Below are 24,129 nucleotides of genomic sequence, written 5' to 3' on the forward strand. Positions count from 1 at the left end.
TTCCTTCTCTGAAGTTCCTAAACTAATTGATCTGGATAATGTGTCAGAAAGTTTGTCTAGACTTAAGTAAATTATCTGACAGAATCTCATACTATTCTTTTTTTTTCCCCCCAAATCCTTACCTTCCATCTTAGAATCAGTACTGTGTATTGGCTCCAAGGCAGAAGAATGGTCAGGCTAGGGCAATGGGGGTCAAGTGACTTGCCCAGGGTCACACAGCTGGGAAGTGTCCGAGGTCACATTTGAATCCAGGACCTCCCGTCTCTGGGCCTGACTCTCAATCCACTGAGCCACCCCGCTGCCCCCTCTCATACTATTTTTGAGGAGAAAGATTGAGATATGAACTAGACAATCATAAAGTGGGATGGATCTGGAACTGGCTGTAATGGTTGATAGTTCAGTGTCACCTTGGCAGGTATTCTCGGATAGGATCTATGCTTGGCCGTGTTAACACTTCTGTCAGACTGGGATGAAGGTATAGATGGTGGGCTCAACCATTTTGTAGGTGATCCAAAGCCGTGACAGAACAAAGCACTGAATGACAGCCAAAATTCAAAATAAGCCTTAGCTGGGTTTCTTTGGCTAAATGTCATATTTAATTCAATGAATAAATGTAAAGTCTTAAATTTGGGTTTAAGAAATCAACTTCGCAAGTGCAGGACTGGGAATCAGGGTTAGATGCAATTTATCCAAAAAAGGATGTGGAGGCTTCAGTGGACTATAAGCTTACTGTGAGTCAGCAAGTGAGGTGGCAGCCCCAGAAAGCTTGAGATTTTGTGTTCTATTGAGACATAGCTTCTAGGAATAGGGAGGAGACAATCTCTACTCTGTCATCAGGAATACTGGGTGCTCTCCTTTATCAAGGGCTTTGATAAGCTGAGGGACATGGGAGGAGGGGGGAGGACCACCAGGATGGAGAAGGGGCTCGAGTTCATGCTATGACGTGGAATTGGGAGGTGGGGAGTTCCCCATCATTGAGTTATCACTATCTTTTTTCTTGGCACGGAGGCACCATAACAATATTGGTATACCATACCTAGTACAATGCCTGGCACATAGTGGGCATGGAACAAATGTCTCTTAGATTTGAGTATTCTTTACTGAATCATGTATGTAATGAGTATTTTCATATGCTACAAGGTTAGATGCCTTGCTGGAGATCACTTCCAAGTGGATTTAGAAATGTTAATGCATGAAAAAGATAATTATGATCGTGTTGGGTCCTTCAAAACTCATTATCATAAACATCCGTACTCCTGTATTTTGTGTCCAGATTTGTGATGTCTGAGGCCACATTTGAACCCAGGACCTCCCATCTCCAAGCCTGATTCTCCACTGAGCCACCCAGGGGCCCCTCTCCCTGCCTACATTTATAAAGGTTGTCCCCCATGACTAGGATGGATTCCCTCTTCACTTAGAATCCTTAGCTGCCTTCGGGATTATTGGGTGCTGTTGATGGGAGCGTTCCTGATCTCTGGTTGTTTACTCTCCCTCTTCTAGGTAGCTGGCATTTTTTTGAAAACAATGCATTTACACCCTGCCTGCCCCCTTTGCCCACAACTCTCCCTTCCTTCCTCCCCTGCCATGCCTTTGGGGAGGGTCTTGTTTCACTTTGTCTTAAATTCCTAGCACCTAGCCCAGTGGCTGACAAAGGACAGGCACTTAAATGCTTGTGGCTCAGTGGATAAAGAGCCAGGCCAGTTTCAATTCTAAGACAGGTGGCAAAGGTAAAAAAATAATAGAAATTCAAGGTACAACCAAAAAAGACCACTTATAGGATGACTCAACTTGACATTAAGTACATCTTCCCAACCCTTCAGGCAGCTTTCCTCATCTAGTTCAGAGGAAAAATGTTCTATAAGCCTTCAGGTATTAACTAATATCCCTTCGCATCCCTATCATCAGAGATCTCAAAGCAGAAGCTGGAAAGTGGCCCAGGAATGCTGCAGGCTAGATTGGTGCTGTGTTGGGGGTAAGAGGAAATGAAGTCCATCCTTTGTCACTCTGCAAATCTGACTGGAAGAGTGTTCTAGGGAGTGCCAAGTGGTTTGTGTGAATTATCATTAGATTTTCTGTTTTCAATTACAACCTGGCATGTTTATATATTTCATAAAATGAGAAACCAAAGCAAATTTGATTCTAAAAATGGACTGTCATTCAATGGCAAATTCCCTGTCACTAAAGTTATTCAGGCAGGGACTTAAACTTGTCAAGAGGATCATTCATCAGTCAGGGTTAATCTAATTTTCAAGGACCTTTCTAAATTTGTGATTCTAGATGACTTGCCCAAGATATTGATAATAATTAGCAGATAAAGGACTAGTCGGGGGCAATTATGGGAGACTAAGGTATCCAGTGCAGGAATAAGAGTAGAAAACAATGGAATTTTATATATGGCCGGGAAGATACCCCAACAGTATGCTTCCTCAGAATCATTTTATAGTCGCTAGAGAAAAAAAATCATTTCCTCTGAGGATCAAAAGCCGATTAAATGAGCAAAGCCAGAAATAACTTTTAGTACCACAGGAAACAGGAATGATACAGGATAATTTATAGGAGAGATTTATTTGAAGAAATATTACAACATATAAAAACTACATAAAGTATTAATTTCCACTTGCATAAAGTGGTAGATTATTTAATACAATGCATAATAAAAACAGATTTAAAAATCCAGAATGCACAAAGGGCACCGCACAGTTTGATCACTAAATGATTATTAGTTGATAATCTGAACATCACAAAACAGCTCAATGTCAGCCAAGGAGACAAACACTGTTCACAAGGACAGCTGAACAAAAACAGATTTCAGCATGTTCAAAAAAACAAGTCAGTGCATGTTGGAGATCCTGGTGCCAGAAAGGAGGAGGATGGGAGATGCAAAGGCTAATCCGTGGACTCAAAATTTTCTTGTTTGATTTTTTCTGAGGAGAAAAAAAGTTAGACATTTGAAGAGAAATGGACAAAACAGTATTGTAACTGCCAAATATGACAACTGAGTTGAACTGTGAAAATTCTAATAGAGAGAGCAATAGAGCAATAAGTTGATAATGAACTCTATCTCTGTCTCTCGGTCTGTCTCTCTATCTATCTGTCTGTCTGTCTCTGAAATAGAGCCTAGAGCCCTCTATATTGCAGCTGCTCTTAGACACAGAAGAGTGAGTGTCGGAATCCTCAATCTTTACTTAGCATCTGACACCCAATAAAGAAAGCCCACCCAGAAGAGGGGCTCTCCCAAGTGATTGCCTTCCAATCACCTATTGTCTGAGCTTAGGTTCATTGAGAAATAAGGAGAGAAAAAAAGACAACTGAGCTACCACACACTTACCCTAAAACATAATAGCACATAACCATCTCATCCACCAGAAAGCCTTCTCACCCTATTGAGACCTACCTGTGGCATTCTCTTTCAGTTTGGCCAACACACAGAGCTTGATCTCCAGGCCTATGGCTTTGGCAAGGGGTGGAGGTACTGCATTACCCACCTGCACAGAAGGAAGAAGAGAACCTGGTTTTATGCAATAGGGTCCTGTGAACACCTGGACTTTCCACACACTCTCAGAGGACTTGAATCAGGGTGCTATTCTACCCCAAAGGAGAATTTTCATTCCATTCCCTAGGCTGCTTTTGAATGATCTTGTTCTTAGAGACCTCACAGCACCTCAGCTCTTCTGGTGGGAAAGCCAAATGCAACTTATATCAGGTATTCATTTGGCAAGAGAACACTTTATGTTGGTCAAGTCTCAATTACAATAAGTAATGACTGATAGTTCCTGATGCAGAGCCTTCTGGCAGCCTCAGAAGAATGGAGGTTAACACTGACCTGTCTGTGTTTATCTAGGATGTTGCCAAACAATCTGTAGGTATCTGGGAATCCTTGGGACCGGGCACACTCCCGTACGCTCACTACTCGGTGCTGTTCTGGGTGAAGTACTCGACCCTGTGGACAGAAGAACCCATGCTATCAGCCCCCAAGTTTTCCTTTCAACAGAAAGTATAAAACTGCATGAGACTTAAGATATTGGGGGAAAACGGAACTGCTGACAACTCTCCTTCCCTTAACACAACAGCCAAAAGGCAGGATCACCATTTCACTGAAATAAAGCTTTTGAAGAAGTTACCCTGTCACAGAGCTTCCCCATCAGAAGATGGACTCTTGGAGCATGTATGAATATAAGTAGCAATGAAAACAAGGCTCTGAACGGAATGGCCACCCAGGTAATGACAGGTGGGCCTCAAAATGTAACTTTTGTGGAGCAGCTCTGCAATAAGTAGTGGCTACCAACATTTTTAAGTTCCATGAGAGTGGAAAAATGGGTGAATTCCACTTTCTCCCACCAGCATGTTCTCACCTGCTTGCCCATGGGTTCCGGATTTGTCACTGTGGTGCTGAAGAAGCCATCCCATTCCAACCTTCCATAGAGCCCTGCCCAGTGGTTGTGCCTGTTCCCAGTGTGGGGCAGGCACCACGGAATCAAGGTGTTGAATTGTCTATCTGCAGGATCACATGGTTTACCTGAGTGGAAGAAAAGCCAAGCAGAGGTAAATGGCTATTTGGTGTTAACTTTCATTTCTAAGAAAGGGAACATTGGGTTTAAAACAGCACCTTTCGCCAAAGACCGAAATAAGCTACAAATAACTATGCAATCTAAATGTAAAAGGTCACATCATAAGGAAATTTAGAATGGAAGGTCATACTTTTCACAAGTATGTCAAGATAGAGAAAATTTGATTTTTTAAAATAAATTAAAAATTTTTTTAGCAAAACCTACCTTTTTTGACGTATCCCTCTCTACCTCTCTAAGGCAGAGAAGAGTCTTAGTCAAAAATGGACAGATGCAGCCATAAAATATAAATTGGACAATTATAAAAACTGAAAAACTTTTGAACCAAAAGAAAAATGCAGCTAGAATAAGATAAAGTATTTGAATAGAAAAAAAACTTTAGCGAAAATATTTTTAGTAAAAAGCTTGTTATCCAAAACGTGTGTGTGTGTAATTTACTACAGAAAAATCACTAAGCTGCTCATACCTTTTGGTCCAGTGATCCCCCTGCAAAACACATACACGGAGAAGGTCAATGATAGAAAGAAAAGGTCAGAGGATCAGAAGACCATAAACTCAGAGCTTGAAGGGACTCAAGTTATTTATCTCATCTAACATCCTCACTTTATAGATGAGGAAATGAGGTCCCAGGAACAGAAGCAGCCCAGGGTCCCAGACCTTGGGAGTGTCTAAGACAGGATTAGAACAAAATATTCACAGCAGCATAGCAGCAAAAACAGGAAACAAAATGAGTGCATACGAATTGAATAAGATGTGTCCTAAAAAGTGACAGATGAGGAATCTTTAAGACATGAAGAATAACAAAAGTGGAACCAAGAAAACAATATATATGATGACCACGAAAATGGAAATAACACTTAAAAGCTGCTGAATTCTGAAGACAAATTGTAATGAATAATCTTGATTTTGGAGAACCAATAATGAAGCTTTCCTCTCAGTGGAGTGTTAGGACTACAGACTACATATGGTACATATTGTCTTTGTTGGTTTGACTGAAATGTTTCTTTTACAAGGAAGGGCTTAATAGGGGGATCGTATAGATGAAGGGAAAATATGATGTAATATCAAAAGCAACAATAAAATTTTAAAATGAAAAAATGTGGTAGGGAACAAGGTCTGAAAAAAGTTTTGAAATAGGAAGCCTCCCCACATAATTTCTAGGAAATATTTCATTCCCCTCTTATATCACCTAGTGATCCATGTATAAATAGGTAATATGAAAATCATTTAGAATCAATGAAAGACAAGAAATGAATTTATTAACTCTCATCCCTTTTGAGAGAGCAGCTCCAGGAGAAGGAAAGACCCCTACCTTCTGCACAGGAGCAGACACCTCTGAGTGCTCCAGTGTTGCTACGTCCATTCTTCTTCTCATGATGGGTGTATCGCAATTTCCTGGTTGTAGTGCCGTCTGAGAGACGGACCTCAATGTTAGGCAGGTCACGCCAGTCTGATCCTGGGGCCAGGGGGATGTGTCTCATTCGGCCAGCTACCAACGCACTCATATCCTGGAACCAAAATTACCATTTCCTTTCCATGTTGCACAAATCCTCTTCCCACCCAGATCTATCAGATATCAATAGATCAGATTCTAAAAAGTATTTTAGAACTTAAAAACCATGCATTTTATAGCAATAATTTGAGAACATTTATCTTACAAAAGTGAGGTGGTAAAGTACTTTTCCTTAAGGAAATAACTTACTATCCAAAGGATGTAAGGTATCTAAGACCAGCTATCAAACTAGACCAATGGGGAAAAAAAGTGAAACTTGCTAAGAAGAGACAGTTGCTTTCCTACAATAAGTCTTACCTTGCAGATATGATCCCTGAGGATGGGCTGATACTGTGAGCCCCTGATTTGCCTTTGGAACCAGGACTGAGGTTCTCCATTGTAGGAGATCTCCAGGGCAGAAGCGCCATTCCTAATCTCGGGGAGGTCTGACATTGTGTCACGTACAGTGATGGTTCGGAATGGAGCAGAGTTCATTCTGAAATACAGTGCAACCACCAGTAGAAATTTAGATTCTGAAAATTGTTTTTATTATATATATTATCAATCATAATGCAGAAGAAGGGAAATGCTGCTTTGGTAGTCATTCTATTACAGAATCTCTTCTTTTCCCCTCCAAACTTCTCCTGATTCTCCTCCTATTTGACCATTTCTTCTCAATCTCCTTTGCTGGACCATCATCATTCATGCCCCACACCCTCGACAAGGGTGTTCCCCCAGGTCTTTGTGCTGGGTTCTCTCTTTCTACACTGTCTCTTGGGGAATCTCATTACTTTCCACAGGTTCAACTATCATCTCTAAATAGAAGACTTTCAAATATACATATATAAAACCAGCCTCCACTTCTTTCCTAAGCTCCAAGCCCAAATCACCTACAGCCTGATGTACATCTTCACCTACCTGAGTATCCCATAAATACCTCAAACTTAAAATGTCAATTTCCCTCCTGAAAAAATCCACCCTACTTTTAAAATTTTCTTATTTCCATGACAGGCACCACAAGTCTTCTAGTTACCCAGAGCAGTCTGGAAACCTCAGAGTCCTCTTCCATTCTTTATCCTCCCTAATCTCCATGTTTCATCAGTTACCACAGCCTGTTTATTCTACCTCCAAAAAATTTCTTGAATCTGTCCTTTTCTCTCTTTTCATACAGTCACCATCCTGGTTCTGATCCTTATGGCTGCTCACCTAAACTCATTTCTTCTCTCTCCCCATTCTGCTTCTCACACAGCTGTCAAATGTGTGCTTTTTTCCTAAAGCACAGGTCTAACTCCTGATGTCACTTCTCTGCTTAAGTTATTCCTATGTTCTCTAGGAAAAAATTCTTTTTTGGCACTTAGAGCCAACTTCCTAATCTGATCCCGGACTATCTTTGCAGATTGATTCCACATTTCTCCCCCCACATGGCTTCCTTGTTTGTCCCCTGACATTCCAATTTATGTCTCCATGCCCTGATCAGGCTGTCTTGCTCTCTACATCTCAGCATCCCTTGAGCCTCATCTAAAGAGGCCTCTCCTGATTGCCTTTCCTCTGGGTTCTCCCCCAACCCTGAAATCACTTTGTCTCTATTGTATATCTATTTATCTGTGAATATGTTGCTTCTCCCTTGTTGAACATAAGCTCCTTGAAGACAGGGGCTGTTCCCTTTTTGTTTTTGTATCCCTTGGATCCTAGCGCAACGCCTGGATCACAGGAAGCACTTAATAAGTCAGAGCTGAATACTTTAAGAATGAGTGTATAAAACAAACTACCAAGTCAGACAACCCTAAGCAGACTAGCAAAAAGAGAGGTTACTGTGAAAGGAAGAGCATTCCACTACTCTGTACTGTACACACCTTCTCTCTCCTTCTTTCTTTTATTCCTAACTAGGACCTAAGGCCTACCAATGACACCTGGAGACAATTAGCTCTGAGGATATTACATAAGGTTAAAGAGCTTGCTGACACCTGCAATAGGGATTGGTTCCTAGGATAAATGGAATACTTCTGCATTCCTTTACCTTGTTATATTGCTAACAAATTTTTTGTCATCCACCACTACACTGAGCTGGCAGGCTCGGGGTGCGAATACATGCAGGGGCTCCGGAAACATGGGGAGTTTCTCGCCTGGGGCTGCAGCCAGGATGATGGCCCTTCTTCGAGTTTGAGCAACACCATACTGGCCAGCCTGGACACAGAAGACAAAGCATAAATTCTACAAAGTTAGCCCAACACACTAGACATTATTTAAAAGTAAAGGTTATCTGTATTTCTGGATTCTAGGTCTACCTGTTAAATGAAAAACTGAAGATATGCATACCAAGGGAGATTTTGGCTTAGGAACAAAAATTATATCTATTGAATTTTTATTACTTAAATCAACCACATAGCTTTAAAGTTGATGCTGAAGTCTTGCTAATTTATCTAACCATATTAAAGTCCCTCACCATAGTAGATCACTCTAGATCATCTCCTTATGGCACTACCCAGAAGCTCTCTCTTTTTTTAAGATTCAGTTTTATCAATGTCTTTTGTTTTTATGTTATTTCTGTTTATACCCTACCCCACCCCCACCCCAAGAATTAAACCCTCCCTTGTAGCAAAGAAAATAAATTAACCCAAAACACTGATAGAGACCTCAATTGTCAATCAGTGTATGCATCATTCTGTCTTAGAAGTACCCCACCTCTCTGCCAAGGGAAGGATGGTAAAGTTCATTTTCTTTCTTGGGGGCTATTTTTGATTTTCCATTCACTCATAGCACCAACCATCATCTCTTAAACAGTGCCTGATATTCAAAACAGAGTAACTCATCATTGCTTTCAAATTAAATGTCTGGTCTTGAATTAAATGGATCATTTACTACCTAACCCTCTAACGTAAGGCAAAACGTCTGACTTCTATATCCATCAGTAATATTCATGCCCCATAAAAGTTAAGCAAGACCTTATGACACACCACAATAAACTCAGAAACAGATAAGTGACTTCAATATTAAAGTCATAACAAAAAAAATTAGAAGACCCAACAAGGGCCTTTCAGAGCCAAAGCTAGGGGTGATTCTTAATGAAACAAGGAGATTAACAACAACTAACACAAATAATTTCAATTACATCAAATTGAAGAGCTTTGGTGTAAACAAAATTAGCACAATAGGGATAAGTGAAAGCAACCAATTGGGAAAAAGATTTTTTAATAAATTCACATCTGATGTGGATCTAATATCTATGATAATAGTGAGGCAATGAACAGAAATATTTAGGATCAAAAGCTATTCCCCAGAAGACAAATAGTTAAAAGGATATGAACAAATAGTTCTCAGAAATGAATTGCACATTATTGGCAACCATAAAAAAAACACTGCTCCAAATTACTAATTTTAAAAATGCCAACAAAACAATGCTGTCGTTTTCTCTTATATTTGGCAAATTGGCAAGGATGAGAAAAGATGGGAATAGACAAAATTAAAGAGATTTTGCCAAGTCAGGTGGGCAAATGCATCACTGATGGAGCAGTGAATATGAACAACCATTCTGGAAAGCAATGTAAAAGCTGGCTAACATCCACTAATGCTCCAAAGGATTTAAAAAAAAAAAAAAAAAAGCCCCATCTATTCCAAAATATTTACAATACTGGGGAACAAGTTATAATACCTGAATGTGATAGGATATTACTCTGTACAATAAGAAAAGATGTTTATGATGGATATAGAAGTAGGGGAAAACATGTGAACTGATATAACTGATATAACACAAAGTAAGCAGACCCAAGAAAGCAATAAACATGCCTACAAAAATGTAGATGGAAAGAACAAAATAATCATATTGTTCAAAAATTGATTTAATTATAATGATCATGCTTGGACCCAAAAAAGATATGAGAATACATGTTCTTTGTGAAGGTGGGAGGATATGGATATGAGACACTGTATATAATGTCATCCTTTTTTGATATGTTAGTTTTGTTAACTTTTTTTGGTGATCTTTCTTATAAGAGACAACTCTATGGTAGAGTGTCCTTGGTGGCATAAAAACAAAAGATATCCATATAAACTTTCTTTTTTTAGTTAAGGAAGACTCATTTACAGGTCAGAGGCACAACTAACTTGTTGGACAAACATGGAACATCTTTCATCTAAAAGATATTAGGTATTAGAAGTTATTAAAGTATCACTATGAATAAACTTCATTTCTTCTATTAAGAACCCAATTAGCTTAACAGGATGTGAGAAAGGATACTGGTTGAGAAAAAATAAAGCTATAATTTTATTTCACCTTAGGAGAGAAATGATTTGAAATGCTGTCAATAACTAGAGTCCATTCTAACACACTGATAGAAATCATGAAAAGCAGATACAGTAATAACAAGTATAACACACTCAAGACCAAAGACACAGAGGTGCCATTCCATCAGCATCAAATTCCTCAGTTACCTTTCTCTCTCCTGTAAAGTCTGAGCCTACCTGTAATACTCCAAACGTGCACTGATATCCCATTCGAACTAGACATCGGAGAGTCAGCTTCAGGACCATGGAACGTTTGAATGACACAAAGTTTCTTACATTCTCTAATAGGAAAAACCTGGGTCTGTAGTAATCACAGTAGCTGCAGAAGAATGGAAATGAGTCAAATAAGAATCTTTGCAGAAGGGAAGAAATACACCAACAATCCACTGATAACTTTATTACTGGGTAAGAGTTGACTGAGCTCTTTAGAAGAGACATTCAAAGTGGCTCAGTGGGCAGAGAGCCAAGCCTAGAGACAACAAGAAGTCCTGGGTTCAAATCTGACCTCAGACACTTCCTCGCTGTGTGACCCTGGACAATTCACTTAACCCACACTGCCTAGCCCTTATCGCTCTTCTACCTTGGAATTGATACTCAGAATCAATTCTAAGGCAGAAGGTATAGATTAAAGAAACATTCAATCATCTATCACTATTGCATGTTATAAGTGAATCTCTTCTTCATTAACACTTCCAAACCTTGAAATATAAAATATATTGTAAAGGGACAATCATCAAAACCATCTCATTGGTTTAAAAGTAGAGAGACAGGTCAATGGAACAGACCAGATAAAGAGAGAAACAGAAACAACAAAACTCAATAAGCTCAGTGCTCAATCTGGCAGAAATCAGACTTAGACCAACATGTTATACCATATTCCACAATGCATTCTAAATGGATGACCTTAATATTCAAGATCATACTATAAAAAATTAGAAGAGAAACAGACCGTATATCTTTCACATCAATAAATGGATAATATATTCTTAAATAACAAGGAATAGAAGCAATTACAAACAATAAAGTAAATGATTTTGATTACAAGAAATTGAAAAGCTACACAGTATAGCAATACTGTATAATGATCAACTGTGAAAATTTAGCTACTCTAAGTAATGCAATATATTTGGGACAATTCTGAAGGACCTATGCTGGGGAATGCTATCCACCTCCAGAGAAAGAGGTGAATGCAAATAATAGCATCGTCTCTTTCGATCAGTTTATTTACAGTTTAATTTTGAGATTTCGGTTTTATATGAGTGTATTCTTAAAACAATGGCCAATATGGAAATGTGTTTTGCATGTTAATGTATGCATAGCCCAGAACAAATTGTTTACCATCTCCAAGTGGGGGAAGGGAAGGAGACAATTTGGATCTTATAATTTTGGAAGACACATGTTGAAAATTATTATTACATATAATTAGGAAAACAGAATATCTTTAAATTAAAAAAAAAAAGGAAATTGAAAAGTTTATGGGACACAGGGAAGAATGAAGGAAATAAAACATTTACATGTAGAGCTTAATATGTGCCAGACACTATTCTAAGCATTTTGCAATTATTTCATTTGTGACAACAATCCTGGGAGATAGATGCTGTTATTATCCCCATTTTGAAACAGAGGCAAACAGAGCTTACATGACTTGCCCAGGGGACACCTAGCCAGTAAGTGTCTGAGTGAGCCAGATATGAACTCAAGTTTCCCTGGCCCCCAAGCCCAGAACTTTATCCACAACATCACCAACTGCCTCTATCTGCCTCTAATCAAGAAGGAAAATAGTAAAAAATCTTTGTATCAAATTTCTCTGATAACGACTTGGTATCTTAAGACACATAATTAACAAATATAAGACCAAAAGTCATTCCCCAAAGGATAACTAATCAAAGGATATGAACAAACAGTTCTTGAAAAAAATCACAAACTATAAATGACATGAAAGAATGCTCCAAATCACTAACAATAAGAGAAATGCAAATCAAAACAACTCCCAAGATTTTATCACCTACCCTGCAAAGTGACAAATATGAAAATATGCTAATTGTCAATACAGATGGGTTGTGGAAAGATAGGCACACTGATGAACTACTGGAAGAGCTATGAATTAGCACAACCATTCTAGAAGGCAATCTGGAATTATTATGCAAATAAAGAAACTAAAACCCATGTCCTCTCACCTAGAGATTTCATTACTGGGCTCTTACCCTAAAAGGAAATCTTTGATATGAAAGTCCCCATATGTCAAAATATCTAAAGCAACACTTTTTGTGACAGCAAAGAACTGGAAACAAAGTAGATGCCCATCAGACAAGGAATGCCTAAATAATTTGTGCCACAAAAATACAATGCAGTATTACTGTGCTATTAGAAATTAGTGTGATGAATATGGAGAAGCATGAAAAAAGTTATGTGAATAGAGGCAGAGTGAAATAGAGCCACAAAAATGATATACATAATGGCCACAACAATGTAAATTTTTAAAAAACATACAAAAAAATTGAATGTCACATGACTTTTTTGTCTTTGACAAATACTGTTATGTGAGGTAGCTCTCTGAAAGGGGGTGGGAAAAGGCTACTGAGGAAAACTATAATGATATATAAAACAAGAGACATCAATAAAAACTTATTTTTTTAAAAAGCAAGCAAGTCCCTATGCAGCAAATTTGCACACAGGAAATGGAAAGGCTGAACCCTTGTACTCCAACAGGAGGAAGTAGTGAATCTCTGCTCTACAGCAAGGCCATCCTCACTGAGAATGTGAAGACTCCCTAGGCTTGCCACCTCTACAAGCTAAGATGGGGGTGATGGCTATCCCCTAGCACCATTCACCTGAGGAAGGAGACAACTAGGGAGTTCTTGAACTTGGAATAAGTGCGCGAGTTGAAGCGGTTCATGCCACTAAATCCTTGACAGGGTGGGCCACCGCACAGCATTTCTACATCTCCTTTCTGAGGCAGCTTCTGGCCCAAGGAGTTGGTCTTCTCCCCAGACATAACCAGTTTCAGGAGAACATTACAATCCTCTGTGAACACAGTGGTCCCTGGATTATTCAAACGGAATGCCTGGGCTGCAGGCTCCCACATTTCAATGGCCCACAGTGTTTCAGATATTCCTGGAAGGAAAAAAGACAAGAAAAAAAAAGTTTCAGCCATTGTTTAAGGAAGATGTGATACTACACTATTTTTAAAAGCATCATAGTCCTTTAGCCAGAAGAATGTGACAAAGGGTTCAATAGCCCTTGGAAGACAACCCTGCAAGGAAATTAAAGGCTCAAATTGGAGTATCCAGGGGCAAAAACCTGTTGCCTTTACCTGCTTGATGAAAGCCTTCAGACAATCCTCCACAGCCAGAGAATACATCCAGAGTGCGAAGTTTGGGTGGCTTTACTTCTATTGTTTCGTGCTCACTTGGCTCTACTGCTATAGATTTTCCCCTGCTTTTGCCTAGGGGCAAAGAGATGCTTGTGTTTTTTTTTGTTTTTGTTTTTTTTTATTAGTTCACAATTGTGAAACCCGCAAATCATACTAACTCAGGGATTCTACCTGCCCAGAAAGTCCCAGTGCTTTACCATTTTAAAGGGATTGTCAAAGAATATAGAATAAAAGAAAAGGAGGGACTTTAACTAAAATAATTATTTCCAAAAGCTCCTCGGGAAATAGCTTACAAAATAAATTATGAAAAGTTAAAATTTCCTTTGGACTACAAAACAGAAATGGGAAAAAAAATCTTTCAAAATAAGCTCAGAATACAACCAACCTTTTCCCTTCCCTTTTCCTTTCCCTTTATTCCCAGGGCTACGGGCATGATTTGGAGGATCTTCAAAACTTTTAGTTTTTGCATTATATGCCTAAAAGGATAAAAATCTAACATTAGTTACTTCAAATAAAAGAATAAGTCAATTTAACAAACATTTCATCCATGTCTCAAGGAAGAACAAATTGGAAGAGACTTCAGAGGGGATACTATTCAACCTCTATAAGAATTCATTCCATAATACATCTGATAAGCAGATTATCTATTCTCTTCAAGTCCTAGAGTAGACCCAAGTTCAAATCTGTCCTTAGACGCTTCTTAGCTGTGTGACTCTTTATCAATTCACTCAAACCAGTTTGCCTATCTCCTTAACTTTCTGTATTAAGAATTATTAGTGGGTGGGGCAGCTGGGTAGCTCAGTGGATTGAGAGCCAGGCCTAGAGACGGGAGGTCCTAGGTTCAAATCCGGCCTCAGACACTTCCCAGCTGTGTGACCCTGGGCAAGTCACTTGACCCCCATTGCCTACCCTTACCAATCTTCCACCTATGAGTCAATACACAGAAGTTAAGGGTTTAAAATTAAAAAAAAAATTAAAAAAAAAAAAAAAAAAAAAAAAGAATTATTAGTGGATCAATGGGGATATGATTGGGGATGCCAACTCTAAATGATCACTCTAATGCAAATATTAATAATATGGAAATAGGTCTTGATCAATGACACATATAAAACCCAGTTGAATTGCTCATTGACTACAGGAGGGGGATGAGAGGAAGGGAGAGAAAGAACATGAATCATGTAACCATGGAAAAATATTCTAAATTATTAAATAAAATTTTTTAAGAAAAAAAAAATGAATTATTAGTAAGGGAGGCAAGCTGGGTGTCTCAGTGGGTTGAGAGCCAAGTCTAGAGACAGGAGGTCCTGGGCTCAAATCTGTCTTCAGACTCTTCCTTACTAGGTGACCCTGGGGCAAGTCACTTAACCCCTATTGCCTAGCAGGCCTCCTCCCCCCAAAGAAAAGAATTGTTACTAAGACAGAAAAAAAGGACTTAAGAGTGATGAGGAACTCTTCATCTTCCAAGGTAGGCCAGACGTTCCCCCTTTAACTATTCTATCACTTTAAAATGTGGTGTCCAGAATTGAAGACAACATATCAACATAGCAGAAGATTAAAATGGGTTGTTGTTGTTTTTTTTTAAGCTGCTAACTCTTCCTTAAGATATAAATGCTCTAAAACGCACAAGTCTTTCTCATTAACTATTGGCCGTCTATGCTAAACTTGGGTTAAAAAAAAAAAGTTCCTCACGCTAATACATTTCTCCTTCAATTTGGTCTCATTATTTGTTTGCTGAGATCTTTGAATGTATTCATTCTTTCATCCAATGTATTAGCTCTCCCTCCTAATTTTGTGATCTCTGTAAATCTGATAGGCCTTCCTTCCTATCAATTCAGAAGGAAATTGACTGGACCAGAACCAAGGATACATACTGGGAACACTCTACTAGTCTCCTCACCCCCACAACAAGAAAACACCCTTGCATTCTGTCTTAGAACCAATTCTAGGGATCAGGTTCCAAGGCAAAAGAGTGGCAAGAACTAGGCAACTGGGGTTGTAATTTGCCCAGAGTCTGACACAGCTAAGACATGTCTGGGGCCACACTTGAACCCAGGTCCTCCCATCTCCAGGCCTGGCTCTCTATTCATTGACCCACCTAGCTGATCCTACTTCTAAGAAAACACCAACTTATAATCATCACCTCAAGGAAATAGAAGCGATCTGAGCCACCAGCAGAATAATCCTGAATACATTCTGTTAAGTCTTCCCCATACTCTATGACACAGCGGCCTTGCACAGCCTTGAAATCCACAATTGCTTCCTCATCACTCCAGTAGAGCAGATTAATATCTGCATGATGACTTGCTTTCATTGATTTGTGGGTATTTTCTGGTCTACAAGAGAAGGAATTTGTTGTAAAATACAATTCTGGAAAGGGTTTATTTAGAGGGATGTCACAAAACCCAACTTCCTCCCCAAATCTCCTCTACTGACCAAGCACATAGCCTTCAACCCTTACCATCCATCATGTGACACTGGGAAAGGAATTCATTAAAGGATACCTCAGTTTAAACCAACACAACCTGGGAGGGGTAACGTTCTTAGCCATTAGCAAGGAGAGTGGTATTGTGTGCCTGACAGTGATTAGAACCCTGAAGGAATAGTATGCTGGACAGATAAGTTTAGGTAAAGTAAGGGTATGACAAAAAAGGTTAGTGGCTTTAAAGGCCCCAAAGCATAGGACTGAGTGGTACAAAGGCATTGTTAAGCAGTTGAAAAAAAGCATTCAAGATACTACAAACTGGAGAGGTGTTGAAAGGAGAAGGGGTTCCAAAATGAGAAGGGAAATCTTAGTGTTCTTCTAAATTGCTTAGGCTAACCCTCAAGAAACAATGGGCTTTGCAAGCTATAATATTAACATTAAAATACTGACAATAACAAAAGTCATTAAATAGTCACTAATGCACCAAATTCAATTGTACTAAGGAAAATCTCAAGTATCTGAATTTACCATAGAAACATTCATAACTGAGCACTAAGCAAATTCTTGGAACCTTTGTTACTCGCATGAGTAGGTAATTGTATAATTGCTGCCAACCTGTAGAATTTGTTAACTCTGAGCTTGATGTCGGCTTCATTGGGCTTGCCATTACTGCGTTTGCTACAGAAGATCTCTTTGATGCGGCCAATGCGGTATGGGTCAGGGGCATCCTGGTTACTGCCTTTAATATACTCTGAATATTTCCGATAATGTTCTGGGTATAGTTCCTCATCCACAGACTCCTTCTTTGACCTCTTGGTTGGGCTACACAACTTCATGCTGCAAAAAGTAAAAGAAATGGTATCCAGAAAGATCAAAATAAATACATTTAAATAATGGACGCAATCTCCCTTGGCATCTGGTTGGTTTGATCAAGAGTCACTGTGTCATAAAACTTCTTAAAACAAGTAGGTATAGCCAATACAAAGTATTAAAAAGATTTCATTTTATAGACTGTTGTCATCTGGGAGAAAAGAATTTAATTCCTATTTCATTAGATACATTTGCTTTAGGATCTATTCTTAGGCTCCCTAGCCACTGAGCTAGCCACCTCCACTGTAGAGTTTCTATTCTCCAATCTCCATTTATGCAGAAAGCTATAGTCGGAGAAATCTGGCCAGTGAATTCACTGGGAGCTATTACCACTGGGTTGCCTCCTATTCAGAGACTTGGCCTTTACTACACTTTAGGTGACAAGATACCTCACTGGGAAATATCACTAACCCTGAGGAAGCAATGACCATCTTCTTCAATATAAACCATTTCAGCCTGGGCTGGATTCAGTGACATGAACAGAATGTCTGCTCTCAATTTCAGAGATTCCTTTATAGTTTCTTTTCTTGGGGTGACTTGCTTGAATTCTCACGCCTATTTAATTAGCTTCACTTAGCAGGATGAACCTTTCAAGTGTTTATTGGGCACCTATTAGAATGCTCAATCCCAGACCTCCACACCCAGGCCTTACTGGGAAATGATAACTCCACTAAATGCTGACATTTAGCAAGGCTACATGATCTGTACTGGTGGAGAAAATAGCCACTTGTAGAGGACTGGAGAGAGCTGACAGAGCTAAAAAGGGAATTAAGTTAAGAGTGAGGATATGTAGTTTCAAGTTTCAGATTGGCCCCTTCAGAACCTCAGTTTCTTCACCTGTCCAGTGAAAATAATCCTTACTCACACTATGATTCAAAGCAGGAAAAACCAAATGAAGCTATTATGCTACAGAAACATAAGGTACTATGTACTTAGTAGGGCTGTTCTGTTTCACCAATGTTCTTTGGCATAAATTCTAATTGAAGCCAAGCAAGCTTGTCAAGTTCTTGTCAACTACTAAGAGATCAATTTATGTAAGCTTATGGTATACCTACCAGGTCCTACCAAAGGTATAAAAAGTCTCCTAAGGGAAATTTATGAAAAAACAAGAGATAGAGAGTATTATAAGATGTAAAATGAGTAATTTTGATTCTATTAAATTAAAAGGCTTTTGTACAAACAAAACTAATCTAACCAGGACTAGAATGGAGACAACAAATGAGAAAAATTTTTTATAACAAATGTCTCTGATAAAGGTCTAATTTCTCAAATTTATAGAGAACTAAGTCAAATTTATAAGAATACAAGCCATTCCCCAATTGACAAATGGTCAAAGGATATGAATAAGCAGTTTTCTGATAAGAATCAAAGCCATCAATAATCATATAAAAAAATGTTCTAAATCACTCAATTAAGAGAAATGCAAATTAAATAGTGCTGAGGTACTACCTCACACCTATCAGACTGGCCAATATGGCAGTAAAGGAAAGTGGTAAATGTTGGAGGGGGAGGTGGCAAAATTGGGACACTAATGCATTGTTGATGGAATTGTGAACTAATCCAACCATTCTGGGAGGCAATTTGGAACTATGTCCAAAGGACTATAAAACAATGCATACCCTTTGATCCTGTAATACCACTACTAGGTCTGTATCCCAACAAGATATTGAAAAAGGGGAAAAGGACCTACTTGTACAAAAATATTCTAGCTGCTCTTTTTGTGATGGCAAAGAAGAGGAAACTGAAGGGATATTCATCATTTGGGAAATGATAGAACAAATTGTGGTATATGTTGGTGACAGAATACTACTGTATTATAAGAAATGATAAGCAGGATGATTTCAGAAAAGCTGGAAAGATCTACAGGAAATGACAGAGGGAAATACGCAGAAGTAGAATAGTGTACACAGAAACAGCAATATTATACAAAGATTATCTGTAAAAACTTGACTTCTCTTAGCAGTGCAATGATCTGGGATAATCCTGAAAGAATTATGATGGGGAATGCTATCCACCTCCAAAGAAAGAACTGTTGGAGTTGTCTTTCACATCAGTGTATTTATGGTTTTATTTTGGGGTTTTGGTTATGTATGAGTTCACTCTTACAACAATAACCAATACGAAAGTGAGTTTTGCATGACGATAAAAATAAAATTTTCTTTTAAAATTTCCTAAGGCAAGAAAACTATAATTCTCAATGTAGACAAGAAACCATAAGCTAAATCACTTTTCAGTTAAATCTCTCCCAGAAACATACTTCACATAATACATTGAGGTAGAAATACTGACTGAAGTCTGGAAGAACAGATTTAGAAAAGGTAACGAGCTTTACTCAAGCAAAGATGAATATTTTGAAAATGTACATCTCCTGTTTGAAAAATGTTATCTCTAACCATTAAATTTTTTGAGGGAAAGACATTTTTTCTGTTTTAATCATACTTCTTAAAAATAATTAGTAATAATTTCATATAGATATGGATCCACTGAGTGAGTGAATACTAACTTAAATCCAAAAGCCTCTGGCAAGAAGAAGACTCCATCTCCTGTCCTATACTGTACTCCATTTTTCATTGCCAAGCCATAGAGCACTTTGTGGTCTAGCTCTTCCAGAGGCTCCGTTACTTTGGGAATTTCCTTCTGCCTCATTTCAGCAAGTCGGGCACAGCTTATACAGAACCTGGAAGAAAGGAAGCAAAAAGCCAGGTGACTGCTAGTGATTTTTTAAGCAGAAGAGAATCAAGACCAAGGGTCCAACTCTGATGGATCTGTCCTGGCTGAGGAGGTGACTTTAGGAAAGGGAGGCAATTTTTGCTGTCCTGGATTCCCAGGCTTTTAAAACTTTGTTTGTTCTACAGCTTCTTAACTTTCTATTACTCCAGCAGACAAAATTCCTAAGATTCTCTGTGGCAATGGTATCGAATTAAACAATGGAACTGAACTGCAAACACAGACTTCAGACTAACATAAGTCTTCATTCCTACACACTCACTTATATTTGTTCTCCTCAGTAGGCTGGATCTTTGGAGGAGACTCAAATCTTGCATAGTCTTGATCATACCACATCTGGTAAAAATAGGTTCTGCCATCATCTTCAACCATTTTAATCTCCATGTCCAATCCCCCCTTTAGAGAGCAAGAGAAAACAGGTTTTGCATGCATTGAATATAAACATTTTGAGACAACATAGTGTAGTGGCTGGCTAAAGGGCCTAAGCTAGGACACAAGGTTCATGCCTACCTCCATGGACCAGTTTTCTGAGGGAGCTTTATAAATAACATTCACTTTGCCATGGATGTAAGAGAGCTGCATGTCTTCACACTCATCTACCAAGAAGAGCTCCAGAGGATCTGACGTTGCCCCAAGGACAGTATCTATCCCAGCACAGAACCAGTGAGCATGAAACATCTGTCCACTGCTATCTTCCCATAATGCAGTGATTCTAGAATGAAAAAGAAAGTTCTAATTAGTTAATTAAAGAATATTAAGCCACATTTCCAAAAAAGGGCTATTTCTCCTCTAAAAAAGATTACGCTACTAGGAAAGAATATTTCAAAGGATTCTGAGACAAATATTTTTGTTTCATTGTTTTTGTCATAAGAAAGAATTCAATCTGAAGGAGTAGGTGGGAAACTAAGAAGAGAAAGGCAACACAAACCTTGCTAAATATAAGGGTTTGGTGGGATCATCAGGACTGACAGAAACACAATCTCCCACTTCAAGAATTTCAGAGTCAATGCACACTTTCTGGTAGTAATCTTTCTTCCCATCACTCTGTAAAAACAAAAGCATTGTTTATCAGGCCCTATTTTATGTATAATGATAGTTTAGTTTCTGACCCTACAAATTAGAGGGTCCCCCAATTCCTTCATTCCTTTCTATTATAACTATAAATTTGCAATTGTCTTTAAATGCTCATTCCTACAATGGTTGACAAATAGCAATGGAAACCATAAGCCCATTTTTTTAAATGTTAGAAAAACATATATAGCTTTAGCTAGTGACTAAGAAAAAAAAATTATTGTTCCATAACTTAGCATATGATGGAGAAAAGGACATTTCCCTCCAAATACAAAAGATGTTCAAAATAACCTTCCTCAAGCAGACACTTGAGAGTCTAAAGGATGCAAAGCACTGAACTAAGGGCCTGAAATACACTGCCAGCTCCCAACTCTCCCACAAATGTCTCAAAAACCATGGAAGGGAAAAGCTTAAATAATAAAATATAAAAAATAAAATAAAATTTTAATAAAAATTAATTTAACATGTAAATATTTTTTAAATAAATTGGAAAATGAACACACTTTTAGAACATTCATTCAAAACCTCAATTTCTGCAGCTATTTAGTTTGTTTGGCACAAAAGTTGACAAATTCTGCTGTTTCTAACTTCACATGTCTTGAATCTAAGCAATGTTGGGTCTGGAGTCAAGAAGACCAGATTCCAAATCTGACCTCAATATAACTAGCTGTATGGACCCTAAGCAACACTTAACCCTTCTACACCTCAATTTCTTAATCTATAAAATGAGCATAATTATAGCACCAAGCCCTCAAAGTTGCTATGAGGACCAAATGAGATCTGTACAGTGTCTACCGCCTGGTAAGTACTTAATAAATCCATGTATTCTTTTTCTCCACTCACAAATCTACCACCTTTATTCAGGTCTTCATTACTGGTCACCTAGATTACTGCAACTTATCTCCTAAATGATTACCCAGCCTCAAGTATTCCTCCCTTGCCTGAGCACTCCAAACCATACTACATACCACTATCAAAGTAATTTTCCTTAAAGTGTAAATCTACAAACCTAAATAAATGGAGAAATATTAACTGCTTATGGGTGAATTGGGCCAACATAAAGGAAAAGGCAATACTAACTAACTAAATTTACTTAATCAGTGTCAAAAAATCACTTTACAGGAACAAAAAAAAAATAAAAATATTCATCTGATGAAACAAAGTCAACAAGCATCTCAAGGAAAATAGTTTTTTTTTTTTTAAAAAGTGGGAAAAAAAGGAAACTAACATTCCCAGATCTCAAATGATATGTCACAAAGCAATATTCATCAAAATGCCTGCTATCAGTTTAAAAGGGGCAGCTAGATGGCAGCACAGTGGACAGAGCTCCAGGCCTGAAGTCAGGAAGACTTCCTGACTTTCATGTAACAGGCAATCTGGTCTTCCAGACTCCAGACCTAACACTGCTTAGATACAAGACAGATAAAAATAGCAGGATTTGTCAACTTATGTGCCAAGCAAACTGAATAGCTACAGAAATTGAGGTTCTGAATGAATGTTCTGAAATTGTGTTCATTTTCCAATTTATTTTTAAAATATTTACAAGTTACTGATTTCTCAGGACATCTTCCTGAGCTTAAATCTGACCTCAGGCACTGATTAACCAAGTGAATATGGACAAGTCACAACATCTCATGTAAAATGAGCAGGAGAAAGTAACAGCAAACCACTCCAACACCTTTGCCAAGAAAACCCCAAAAGTGACCACAAGAAGTCAGACATGACTGAAACTGAGTTAACAACAGCAAATGGTTTAAAAAATTGAGAGATTGATTAGAAAAAGAAAAGGAGTAAACAGAGTAGCCTAGTATTTAATAAATCCAAAGACCTCAGTTATCAAGTAAGGACTGACAAAAACTGCTAAAAAAACTAGAAAAGAGGACTGACAGAAATTAGGCATTTACCAACTTCTGACTCTTGTAAGGGAATAAAGGGGACCAGTAAGTGTGTCTCGGGCAACTGTCAGTCACTAAACCAGCCCTTAAGGAAGGGTAATAACTTAGGAAGTAGGTAAAATCCGATAACACTAAACTGAAGGAATGACAGTTGGGAATTACTGGTCAACTCAAGCTGTGGTAACAAGGCTTGAATACAGTCCTTCTATGGGTTCTTTTGGGGTTTTTGAAGAAGGCACAGGAAGGTAAAAAACACTGTTTAATAAAGATAAATTAAGGGAAGGAAATGAGGGAGTAAGGTCAAGCTACTCTTAACAACTATGGAATAACCCAAAGGGCAGGAAGTCTGGGATCACTACACTATAGCTACAAAGCAAGCCTGGCTGGACACAAGGGGAAAGGGTTTCTCATGCAGATGTCCTTGGTCTGTTGATCAGATGAATCAGATTGTCCCAGTACCACAGGTGTACAGCCAAGTAAATCCAATGGGAAAGTCAGAAAGAATTAGATGCCTTATAGGTCCACCATACAAGACAGCCTTCTAATCTCAACCTGAACTCTTGGAACTTGCTAGATGATGGTCTTGATGTTCTTGTAGCTACTTCTCAAGGCACAGAGATAACCCCAAATCCCCAGGCTCTTAGGTCAGTGGCTATATCTCCAGCTCCTCCAAACCAACTGGCATAGAGAGAGTCCACTGAGAGAAGTCCCCTGCTGCATTCCAGGTTTGGAATGTTCAGCCCTGTCAGTCTTTGCTTGCTTTTGCTTTCTACTCTCAAAATGCTATTTTCCTATTACACACTCTATATGAAGAGAAACTCTAAAACAGATACAAATCTTAGCCATGAAGATTCTATCATAAGAAAAATAGAGGAGCAAAGAAGAAATTACTTTATCTGATGGATAAGGGAAGAATTCTTGGGGGCAGCTGGGTGGCTCAGTGGATTGAGAGCCAAACCTTGAGACAGGAAGCCCTGGGTTCAAATCTGGCCTCAGATACATCCTAGCTGGGTGACCCTGGGCAAGTCACAACCCCCACTGCCTAGGACTTACCACTCTTCTGCCTTGGAACGAATATATAGTATTATATGGGTTAAAAAAAAAAAAAAGAATTTTTTGACCAAAGGATAGATGGAATTACAAAAGATAAAACAGATGATTTCTTTTATATGAAGTTAAAACCTTTTTCATTAACAAAACCAATACATTATAAAATGAAAATGAGAAAGGAAGCAAGATAACTAGATAACTGGGGATATGGGGGAGGGATTCTTTTCAGCAAGTTTCTCTGATAAAAATTTCATACTCAAGATATGCAAAGAAATTCAAATTTAAAAGTATAAAAACTATTCTCTAATTGATAAATAGTTAAAAGATAGTAAAAACAACTTTTAAAGAAGAAATTCAAGCTAGCAACAACCATATAGAAATTA

General features: G+C 38.4%; 1 protein-coding gene across 1 annotated transcript in view; it reads right to left on the minus strand.

Moving 5' to 3' along the window:
- Positions 1-2,546: 2,546 nt before the first annotated feature.
- LOC123256269 (DNA (cytosine-5)-methyltransferase 1-like) overlaps positions 2,547-24,129 on the minus strand; it is a 55,886-nt gene continuing 34,303 nt past the window's right edge. Inside the window, exons 18-34 of the mRNA XM_044684925.1 lie at positions 20,659-20,774; positions 20,241-20,442; positions 19,993-20,126; positions 19,507-19,680; positions 16,749-16,970; positions 15,852-16,044; positions 14,097-14,187; positions 13,652-13,783; positions 13,170-13,452; positions 10,516-10,657; positions 8,075-8,241; positions 6,376-6,553; positions 5,878-6,073; positions 4,353-4,516; positions 3,824-3,940; positions 3,395-3,485; positions 2,547-2,924 (exon numbers count right to left, since the gene is read on the minus strand). Coding sequence (XP_044540860.1) covers positions 2,887-2,924; positions 3,395-3,485; positions 3,824-3,940; positions 4,353-4,516; positions 5,878-6,073; positions 6,376-6,553; positions 8,075-8,241; positions 10,516-10,657; positions 13,170-13,452; positions 13,652-13,783; positions 14,097-14,187; positions 15,852-16,044; positions 16,749-16,970; positions 19,507-19,680; positions 19,993-20,126; positions 20,241-20,442; positions 20,659-20,774 — 2,640 coding nt within the window. The 3' untranslated portion in view covers positions 2,547-2,886. The remainder of the gene's footprint in view (positions 2,925-3,394; positions 3,486-3,823; positions 3,941-4,352; positions 4,517-5,877; positions 6,074-6,375; positions 6,554-8,074; positions 8,242-10,515; positions 10,658-13,169; positions 13,453-13,651; positions 13,784-14,096; positions 14,188-15,851; positions 16,045-16,748; positions 16,971-19,506; positions 19,681-19,992; positions 20,127-20,240; positions 20,443-20,658; positions 20,775-24,129) is intronic.

The sequence above is a fragment of the Gracilinanus agilis genome, chromosome 1 (genome assembly GCF_016433145.1).
Source record: "Gracilinanus agilis isolate LMUSP501 chromosome 1, AgileGrace, whole genome shotgun sequence".
Classification (NCBI taxonomy): Eukaryota; Metazoa; Chordata; class Mammalia; order Didelphimorphia; family Didelphidae; genus Gracilinanus; species Gracilinanus agilis.